The sequence below is a fragment of the Euprymna scolopes genome, chromosome 19, assembly GCF_053919585.1.
Source record: "Euprymna scolopes isolate OS-2025 chromosome 19, ASM5391958v1, whole genome shotgun sequence".
Lineage (NCBI taxonomy): Eukaryota > Metazoa > Mollusca > Cephalopoda > Sepiida > Sepiolidae > Euprymna > Euprymna scolopes.
Window position 1 is genome coordinate 106,239,547 of NC_136500.1, and position 12,283 is coordinate 106,251,829.

General features: G+C 27.7%; 1 protein-coding gene across 9 annotated transcripts in view; it reads left to right on the plus strand.

Moving 5' to 3' along the window:
• Positions 1-12,283, plus strand: part of LOC145239867 (AT-rich interactive domain-containing protein 3C-like) — a 420,808-nt gene that overhangs the window by 148,007 nt on the left and 260,518 nt on the right. For all 9 annotated transcript variants that reach the window (XM_080103441.1, XM_080103443.1, XM_080103444.1 and 6 more), the window contains one exon: positions 6,783-7,592. In XM_080103441.1, coding sequence (XP_079959567.1) covers positions 6,783-7,592 — 810 coding nt within the window. The remainder of the gene's footprint in view (positions 1-6,782; positions 7,593-12,283) is intronic.

The window sequence follows — 12,283 nt, forward strand, 5'->3', positions numbered from 1 at the left end:
CTTCAGAAGTACTAATTCAATTTCGGCCAGCACCGCGAGTATCAATTTTTTATTTATTATATAATGAGGAAGCATTAGAAAATGAATTTCACGTATCGCCTAAACTCGTTTTAGAAGGTTTGTGCCACAATATTCGTTTTCCTAATAGATATTTTTTGAATGATTCTCACTCATGTGCCGAAAGAGTTCAGCAATCGTAAATATTTCAGAAGTCATCTATGTTCTCTTCCGTCTTACGTCATCATCCATCGGAAATAGCAGTGTGCTGAGTAGTACTAAGGATTTCTTTTAAGTCCTCAAAGCACAACACTTTTTATCCCTTACATTCTACTCTCTCTATCTCTCTCTTTCCTTATTTTCATTTTTATTCTTTCTTTGTATTTTGTCTGCCTCGTTTTTTTTATCTTCCGTCCTTCTCTTTCTCTTTATCGTGCCACCATCTAATCCATTCGTTTCCTTTACACAAGTCAGATTATGAACATGAATCTATTACTGAATCCGTATTACTTCTGCGCATCATGTTGTTCTATATAGATTTTGTTTAAATAACCTAAATGAAAATCAAACATTTAAACAACTGTTCTTTTTATCGCTTTTTATTATTCATACACCAATGTTAATATTACCAAGCTGTCAGACTGAAAGAAATCGTGAATCAGTTAATAACATTCAAACGCAGACATGTCGCATAATTGGTAATAAATCTTTTACTTTGTAATTTATTTCTTGTCGAAACTTGATAACTACAAAGAATCTAAAATACAATCTTCATCTACAAAATATATTTTTAAACCATACTAAGCAAGTAAAAATAGTTTATAACCCCACCAACGTAGTTTAAACTTGTTAAATATATGCATCTCACCATTTACGTACGGAATCTTGCACGTAGTTGATATTGTCCGGTTGGGGTGCATGATTTGCCAAATGGATACCATAGCTGTACTGGAATCGGCGATGCAGATTTCAAATCATATTAGTCAGCTGTGCTTATTTTCGCACTAACACCGTTGTAAAATACGCGAATCAACAATTTCATTAAATAGTTTGTTCAAATAACAGCTTGTGTAGACAATGTATCCTGATTTTGATATTAGTGCCTTGTAGTATAAACTAATCAAGGAGTGTTGTATTATGATGAATTATGCAAATATATACAAAAGACAATAACGCCAATGAGTTCAAAGTGATAAAAGAAACCATTAAACTAATAATATATTAAAAATAATAATATATGACTAACAGATTATCAGATGATATGGATTTCCAACAGTTATGCCGTGATCAGTTTCATCCTCCTGTTTGTTACATGGTCAACTTTACTGGTATCAAATATTCATTTTATAGGTCGTGTTTAACTACAGATTAGTTATTATCAGCAGTATTACAATGAAGATTGCCATTCCCAGAGCTTAGAAAATCATTTTATACACACACATATACACACACATATACAAACACAGACAAACACACAGATATATATTATTCAATAAGTATATCTATTTATGTAAATTTAAGGATGTGTATATGTTTATATATTTGTATAAACACCAGAATGGAATTACGCAGTATAAATAGTGAGCATTTTTTTGATTAGTTAATATTTTAGTAATGCTTGTAGATATTTTAAATGCATTTGTACTATAAAGTTGTTGACATACGAGATGAGACTTGATTCGATAAGTAGTCCAAGTGTGATATGCGTGTTTGACTAGTGTTTTGGGCGTTAAATAGTGATTTAGGGGGAGCGTGTGTAGGAGGAGTGTTCTCGTGGCTCTGGTGCACTCATCGGTTCTTGTTTAGTGTAAACCTCGTAATATACTTTGTTGCAGCAATGAAATGAGATTGTGTAGACACCGGCGTGTGATAATATAGAGTGAGATAAGTGTGTAGAATATTTGGATCGAGAATTGGGTGATCTATAAAGTTCTGAATCGTTTGTTTGGTAGCATGTCGTCGAGTTATTAATTGTGTCGTGGAGAGGATGAAGGGAAGGTTTTAGTGGATTCTGTTTTGGTATTGTAGATAATAGAAATATGGATGGCGTTAAGAATGAAGTGTTTAAGATATTTTAATTACTTTAATAAGGATGATATGATATTCGTTCATAAGCTGTGAGGACCATAATGCATGCAGCTATTACGAGGCCGGTTATGATTGTGCGCTGATTGTGCATGGAATAACTCACCTCAACCTTCACTAAAATATATTAAAACAAAACAAAAAAATACTGAAACTACCTCGTCAATACACGCCTATATATACATAATAAAATATCAGGTGTATAACAAAAACAACACGCTGTCTACTAACAAAAATATACAACAAGGTAATAAGTAAGCCAGAATCAAAGTGCTCTAGTAACTATTCCTAATTAAATTGTTAACACACAAAAAATAACTATAGACAAACGGACATATTATACTGGAGAGGCAACTTGTTGCATCCAATTTCATTTCACGGGAAACATAGACAACATACTTCGCATACTTGACTTCATTCAAATATTTCTACTCATCAATACAAAAAAGCTTTAACGAACGGAAACTGACTACAATCGCTACTGGATAACCTACTCTCAGTATATTGCTCGTTCTGGCCCTTCTTCTTTCGCCCCTTTCTCTTTATCTTCCGTTCCATATATCTCTCGTGTGTTCTTTATTTTCATACCTTATGCCAGACATTTCTCCCCTTTCAGTTTACACGAGCCGGTCAATACGACTAAAAATATCTATGTGCTTAATTCAAAACTACTCATCGTCGTACAAACATAACTGGCACACGTTGCCTTTCCATTGTAGCTCATCTGATCCCCCACCCTCTTTTTACTTACTGTTCATTCTTTGTATATTAAGCTGACTTAGTGATTGGTTCGAAATATTGAAAACAGGACAATTTAAATCGGATTTTGTGTTAATATTTCTAGAGAAATCTTTAGCTCTCACACACACATATATATGTATAAACACCCCCCCCCACACACACCCACACACACACCCATATATATATATATATATATATATACATATATATATATATATATATATATATATATATATATATATATATATATATATATATATGGGTAATATCTTCCAGACGTGAAGCAACCAATGAATTTTTAACGAGGTTCATACAAGACTGCTTAATCCCGAAGTAGGGCAAGGTATATTTTTATTTGTTTTACATAAGCATTTACATGTCGCTGCATGTGATCGAAACATACTTACACACGCACACACAAACATACATACATACAATTGCACTTAAGGGAACAGCGAGGATACTAAAAAGAGCTCTCGGTTGGTTTCAATAAAAAAGCGGGGCAATGTTGGCAGCTGGTTTGGCTGCCCCATACCCGGCATTACAATCTTCAAAGGAAGGAAAATATAAAAAAAAACAAAAAACATACACACACACACACATACATACATACATATATATATATATATATATATATATATATATATATATATATATATATATATATAGAGAGAGAGAGAGAGAGAGAGAGAGAGAGAACACTGATTACACATTATCTGTTTTGAAGTATTTACTTTTTTTATAGTAGAACTGCTTTCCAACCTTGGTTGTTGTTGTATTTAGAACAATTTAGGCTATGATCTTCTTCAGATGTCTTTTTTAGGAATCGGAAATGGTAATAAAATTTTGAATCGAACAGATGTATAGAATCTTAGATGTTTATATTCTTTTCTCTTATGATCAAATTCAGAACTTTAACAAACGTCTTATTCGCTTCGACCATGCATGTCTTTACATTGAAAACATATAATTTTACTCGTCTATTTATCGCGTATCATTTTCAATCTTGACATTTTAAAAAAATTTCTCCGCCAAATTTACCAATTTATGTGTAAATAAAAATTATTGCTTTGTCCCATTCAGTTATGTTTTTTTAATGATGAAGAATATTCAACGAATGTGTTCTGCTAGCTTTTTTTGTACGGTTCTTATTTCTATTTAAAGTATTGTCATTATTGCTCATTACTCTTCATATTGTTTGTTTTGCTGTGATATTATGTCATAATTGTTTGTTTTCCCACGTATTATGTCATAATTGTTTCTTTTTCCCTGGTATTATGTCAAAATTGTTTCTTTTTCCCCTGATAGTATGCCATAATTGTTTCTTTTTTCCTTGTATTATGCCATTATTGTTTCTTTTTCCTTGGTATTATGTTATGATTGTTTCTTTTTCCTTGGTATTATGTCATAATTGTTTCTTTTTCCTTGGTATTATGTTATGATTGTTTCTTTTTCTCTGGCATTATGTCATAATCGTTTCTTTTTCCCTGGTATTATGTCACGTTTGTTTGTTTTTTTCCCTGAAATCATATCATAATTGTTTGTTTTTCTGTGATATTCTGTCATAATTGTCGATTTCAAAAGTGTTTATTCTATATTTTTCCGTTTTATTTTTCTGTCTTTGTACTTCTAAAAAATATTTTCTTTCTTCTTTTCTTTCCTTCTTTTAACCTTTATTCTCTCGAAGTTGTCTATTTTATTGTTATTTTTATTTTAGTTATTCTTTGTATTTTATCGTTTTCTCACTTAATATTCGTTTTTTTTATTTCATATCTGTTCTTTGACACGTGTGTTTTTTTATTTCTTTATATCATCGCTAACATCACATATTTCTTGCATATTTCCTCCGAATATTTGCTTTAGTTTATCTATGCTCTGTGTTTCGTGTGCAATTTTGTTTTATTATTTTTTTCTCAGTTTTTCCGTAGAATGTATTTGTCATGGTGCCATTTATTTTGTGGATTACAATCGTAAGCCGACGAAAACGTGTTCGATTGTCACCTGCAAGTTACCTAATTGTCATAATGACCACATTTAGCATAACCTATTCGATCGTTTTCTCATGATAATACCAGAATTCTATTAAGTAAGTCGGTGATACTGTGGTTGATGCTTACTAAATGTCTCATCAGCTAGAAAAGGGGGTTATTTCACAAAGTTCAGTGAGTGACTGCAATGTTTATCTAGATGCCTCATAAGCGAGATACATTAGTGCTAAGAATGATTTCCTTCCAATTGTTTCATTTCATTCTTATTTATTTTCTTATGTTTTGAGTTGCTTCTGATTATTCATCCTTATTATTTCGCCTTTTATTTCATTCTTGCCATTTTTCTTTTTTGTACATTTCTTTTCATTGTTCATGTAATTCCTGTTGTTGTCTCTAGTTCTTTTTTCCATTCTCTTTTGACACTATTTTTACGTTCATTCCTTTCTTTTTGTTCGTCCATTTTTCTTTATTTTGTTCACCTTTTGGTTGCATTCTTTAATTTCTATTTATTCTTCTTTCCGACACTCTATCCCTTTCTGTCACTTAATTCTTTTTCTTTCTTACTTTTGTTCTCTTTCAATTCATAACACTATTCTTTCTAGGTTTCCAAAATGATTTCTTTTCTCGCTATCTCGTCTACACTTTCAACTCAACCAAACAATTCTCTCGTGTGGCAAGTCAGATTTTTTGTCTTCGGTTGTCACTCCTTACTTTACTCTTTCTTTCAAACAAGGAGTACATTTCTTTATGATTTCCCTGATGGACACTTTGCACTCTACGCAACTCTTTATTAAATTAAGAAACTGACATAGTTTCGTATGTCAGACGAGCATCTTTCCGCGCGCATGATATGTAATGAGGAGATGCACTTATTTATGCATATCGAATGGCAAAAAAAAGAAAAGAAAACACAAACTATATTTTAATGCCCCACCTTACCATACATCAACATATTGTTATTCAAATTACTTTAATTTGCAACTTATTCTATCAATCAATATCAAAAACAATGTGTTACAATTTACCTGCTATATTCTTAAGTAATAATTAACTGTCGACTAATTTATATCTTTATATAAATGGATAGAAATATTTGTTTATGCATCTGCATGTATAGGATTCACTCCTAAATTAATAAACCAATCATTATGAATTTTGGAAGCAGTCAAAATGTATTTAGTTCCATAAAAAAGGGCAAAAAGATGTGGAATTGTATCGTAGAACATTTAGATATTCACAACTTTTGTGAAATTTTAACAATAAATATCATACACAAATTACTAAATAATCACGAATGTTTCATTTCCTTTGCGCATTTTAACCTTATTTTAGGTTGGATTATATGAACAATCTCACATTTGAAAATTAAATATACTAGATTTTAATTCAATTCTCTCCATAGTCATTAAGCACCTATGAAGATAGGTTCCTTGAATTTCATTTTCTTTTTAAAACCCCTTAAACCTTAGTTTCTAGCCATTTTACTATTTATTAATCATTTTATATAAAAAAAAAAATGTGTAATGTTTTTTTAACAAAATTAGAACAAAGATTCTAGATATGAGGTTTAATAACATTATATCTTGATTTTATCCCTAGTAATTGCGCAAAACTGTATTGTTTGGGAAATTAATTTTATCCGTCCTGGGTTGGGTATTCTCTTAGTTAATTATATTGTAAACCTATACTATACGCCAATAGCCAGCAGTTAGTTATTATATGTACATCTATCTGGGCAAAACTTCACCGAGTTTGTAAAAATACACTTTTGCATCAACTTCTTATGATAATAAATTGATAAAATGTAGCATTTGATTAGCCAAATCTAGGCCGCCAGAACCTTTACACAATAACAAGTTGAATTGATAAAAATAAAATAATAAAATAATAGAGTTTGAAATATTTGTTTTGTTTTAATTTCTGTTTCCTGTATCAAACTTATTTTTAATCCTATTGCTTTGCATTTTACAGTCGAATGGAGATTTACACGAGTCTGATGTTGACTCCGATGCTGCCAGCGATAACGGGGAAGAAAACGAAATCTGCACAGACAAAATGGACCCGGCCGATCGTGAGCTGTACGAGAAGCTCAAGCAACAGGAAAGAGAAGAACGCGAGGAAATCGAACGAGAGTTGAAAGCTCATGAAGAGGCAATTGCTCGACAGCACGAAGAACTTCGCGCCAAGGACTTGAGACTACATGAACGCATTCAACAGCATCGAGAACAGGACTTGCGGAAACTTCCCATCTCGACAGGAACCGGAAACACAGGATCTGGAAACGGTTCTTCCGGAAACGGCGGCAACAGCGGCAATGGTAGCAGTGGATCCAATAGTGGATCTGTAAATACAGGAACTGGAAGTGGAAACGGTGGCGGGGGAGGTGGAGGCGGCGGAGGAGGAGGTGGTGGAGCGAGTGGAGGCGGGAGTATAGCCAGTGTCGGTAGTATTGGCGGCGTTGGTCTCGGGACCGGCAGTGGTGCCAGCCCAGTAGACTATGTGACCACGCCACCAGGTGCTCACAGTCGGCTCAACTCAACTGGGGACTTGAAAGCGGACCACTCTCGACTGGACCTCATCAACCATGCTGCCTATTTAGAGAGATTTGCGGCGGCGGCAGCTGCAGCAGCAAGTGGGGGCGTGGTCAACAGAGGACTTCCTGGGGCACCGACGTTAGCGACGTTGCCGCCAGCTTCGGTTCCCAGCCATACTTTACCAAACCCCAGCGTGGACACAACAGGACCATCTCATCATTGGACATTTCAAGAACAATTCAAACAGGTAACAAGATCACATTTATTACGGACGCAAGCAGAAGCTGCACATTAATTCGACAGTTTTATTATTGTTTATTTTTCTTTTTTATTCTCCTTGTTGTCATGACGTAAAAATGCACAGAGCACGCATACACAAACGCGTAAACCAACACACACAAGCGCGCATATACACATACACAAACATATACAGCATGTTACGTAATCTTCTTTTGCTTCTAAGTGTGCACAAATAGACGATTGCACGACGACCACAAACATGCAAAAGTTACATCCCAAAAGATACGTCGTCTTCATTTATATTCAGGTTAAATACTCTTTTAAAATTTTGATGTTAAATGTGTCGTTAAGTTAAAAATATTAATTTATTGAAGTTAATGCTAGAGTTGATTAAGTGTGTTTATTTATTATTATTCTCAATGTCATTATTTTTCTCTTTTTTCCTGATTGTCAAGCATATACGCAGATTTATTTATTTCTCTCTCTCTCTCTCTCGCTTTCTCTCTCTCTCTATCTATCTATATATCTATATATTTATCAACATACACGCACAAATATTCACACACACACACACACACACACACACACACACACACACACACACACACATATATATATATATATATGTATATATATATATATACTTTTTTTCTTTATTTTTCTGTTAATTTTCTCGATTTGACGAACATTTCTGTTGGTTTCGTAATATTTAACCGATGGATTTTTTGTCGGCCATTTTTCTTCGAGCACTTTTTAGCCGTGATTATCATCAGGAGTAATTTTATTGTTTTTAAAAAGGTATGTTTCGGTTACTTTCATATAAATAATTAAGTTATTTTATTTTGGTTTTTATTTATTTGTTTCATTCTATTTAACCAGTTTGTGTAAGTTGTCTGTCTAAAAAGGAAAGATAAGGAATTTTTAATTATTAAATATGTTAAATATGTTAAATATATTAAATATATTAAATATGCTATATATGTTAAATATATTAAATATGTTAAATATGTTAAATATATTAAATATGTTAAATATGTTAAATATGTTAAATATGTTAAATATGTTAAATATGTTAAATATGTTAAATATATTAAATATATTAAATATGTTAAATATATTAAATATGTTAAATATGTTAAATATATTAAATATATTAAATATATTAAATATGTTAAATATATTAAATATATTAAATATATTAAATATGCTAAATATATTAAATATGTTAAATATGTTAAATATATTAAATATGTTAAATATGTTAAATATATTAAATATATTAAATATATTAAATATGTTAAATATATTAAATATATTAAATATATTAAATATGCTAAATATATTAAATATGTTAAATATGTTAAATATGTTAAATATGTTAAATATGTTAAATATATTAAATATATTAAATATGTTAAATATATTAAATATATTAAATATATTAAATATGCTAAATATATTAAATATGTTAAATATGTTAAATATATTAAATATGTTAAATATGTTAAATATATTAAATATATTAAATATATTAAATATGTTAAATATATTAAATATGTTAAATATGTTAAATATGTTAAATATGTTAAATATATTAAATATGTTAAATATGTTAAATATATTAAATATGTTAAATATGTTAAATATGTTAAATATATTAAATATATTAAATATATTAAATATGTTAAATATATTAAATATGTTAAATATGTTAAATATGTTAAATATGTTAAATATGTTAAATATATTAAATATGTTAAATATGTTAAATATATTAAATATATTAAATATATTAAATATGTTAAATATATTAAATATGTTAAATATGTTAAATATGTAAAATATATTAAATATGTTAAATATGTTAAATATATTAAATATATTAAATATATTAAATATGTTAAATATATTAAATATATTAAATATGTTAAATATGTTAAATATGTTAAATATGTTAAATATATTAAATATATTAAATATATTAAATATGTTAAATATGTTAAATATATTAAATATATTAAATATGTTAAATATGTTAAATATGTTAAATATGTTAAATATATTAAATATGTTAAATATGTTAAATATATTAAATATGTTAAATATGTTAAATATATTAAATATATTAAATATGTTAAATATGTTAAATATGTTAAATATGTTAAATATATTAAATATGTTAAATATGTTAAATATGTTAAATATGTTAAAAATATTAAATATGTTAAATATATTAAATATGTTAAATATATTAAATATGTTAAATATATTAAATATATTAAATATGTTAAATATGTTAAATATGTTAAATATGTTAAAAATATTAAATATATTAAATATATTAAATATATTAAATATGTTAAATATATTAAATATATTAAATATGTTAAATATGTTAAATATGTTAAATATGTTAAATATATTAAATATATTAAATATGTTAAATATATTAAATATGTTAAATATGTTAAATATGTTAAATATGTTAAATATATTAAATATGTTAAATATGTTAAATATGTTAAAAATATTAAATATGTTAAATATATTAAATATGTTAAATATGTTAAATATGTTAAATATATTAAATATATTAAATATATTAAATATGTTAAATATGTTAAATATATTAAATATGTTAAATATATTAAATATGTTAAATATGTTAAATATGTTAAATATGTTAAATATATTAAATATATTAAATATATTAAATATGTTAAATATGTTAAATATGTTAAATATATTAAATATATTAAATATATTAAATATGTCAAATATGTTAAATATGTTAAATATATTAAATATATTAAATATGTTAAATATGTTAAAAATGTTAAATATATTAAATATATTAAATATGTTAAATATGTTAAATATGTTAAATATGTTAAATATGTTAAATATATTAAATATGTTAAATATATTAAATATATTAAATATGTTAAATATGTTAAATATATTAAAAATATTAAATATGTTAAATATGTTAAATATGTTAAATATGTTAAATATATTAAATATATTAAAAATATTAAATATGTTAAATATGTTAAATATATTAAATATGTTACATATGTTAAATATGTTAAATATGTTAAATATATTAAAAATATTAAATATGTTAAATATGTTAAATATATTAAATATGTTAAATATGTTAAATATATTAAAAATATTAAATATGTTAAATATGTTAAATATATTAGTACTTAAATAAAATGCTAGTTTGTTCATGTTGGATTGTTTGATTAGAATTACTTCTAGGAATTTTTCTGTTTCTGTACTTAATTTGAGTATTAGTGGTTAATATATATTTTTTTATTTAAGTTGAATTTGTTTTTATTATAAGATGTAATATGGTGTTAAATTAAATAAATAAACACCAAAATGAACTCAAACACATTTATAAATTGTATAAAAGCAACTGATAAAGCGTCTTTACCAAGAAAAAATCACCTCGAATAACAATCATAAATCGAAAGTGTTCGAGAAAAAATGGCCGACACAAAATCATTCGATTACACATTATACAATTTACGACGTGAAATCAAGAGAAATGTTCATCAAATCAAGAAAATTAAGAAAAACATCAACAAAAAAGAATACTCTGTCGTATTTAACCTAACTTGCCTCGGCAATGACTTGCTGTCTAAATATTCGCAGATATATACTTGGTATAATATGACACTTTTTGATTTAGTTTGTTTGTCTGTCTATCTGTCTGTCTGTCTGTCTATCCATCGAACTTTTTTCTTGGAAACTACTGGTTAAAATTGTGTATAGGCGCAACGAAATAAATGATTAGGCATCTGTCCAATTCACAATAAGGGATTTATAGAGATTAATAGGAATTTATACGGATTAGTATTTAGTGTAAAAAATATCACAAATTTAATTTTATTTAACCATCAATTTGAAATAAAACATTTCTTATCTTTCAAATCAACGGGTTATAACATTTAGCAACAGTTAATGCTGCATCAAACGCATCACTCGTTGACCCGCCTGTTCTGTTTGGTTATGGCTGTATGATTTTATTTATAAAAAAGCTCTTTTAATATTGTAATACATATATATATAATACATATATATATGTATATGTGTGTGTGTGTGTGTGTGTGTGTGTGTGTGTGTGTGTGTTAACGAGTTAAATGGATTTCTGCATTTGTCTAATCGTATGTACATGATTTACCACAAATGTACCCCATTGATCATTAAAGATTTTGAAACACACCTGCTGTGACCCAAATGTGAACTATATTCAATTTTCTGCAAACGAGGGTGAAACGGTTTGCAAGCAATATGTAAAAATCCGAACACTTGCGAATTTTATTTAATTATTATAATAGGTATCACGTAATAAATATTTCCTAAATTTCAGTTTAGTTTTAGTAGTTAAAGCTATTTAGTGAGCATCCTATGGGTAGACCTTTCAATTAAAAAATATATAAGACGAGCATTGTGTTCTTCAATTCTCCACAGATTTTACATCTCCGAAGAATAGTGTTTATTTTGTAAAATACACAAACTAATACACAATTATATATACATACGTAGGTACTCAGGGGAATATAATATAGAATTTGCACTCAATTTTATCCGTAGTCAGTAGACGTCAATCATGCAAGATTACTCGAATTTATTTTTTATTCTTAAGACCCTTTTAAGCTTAAGCCTTACATTTTAAACATTTTC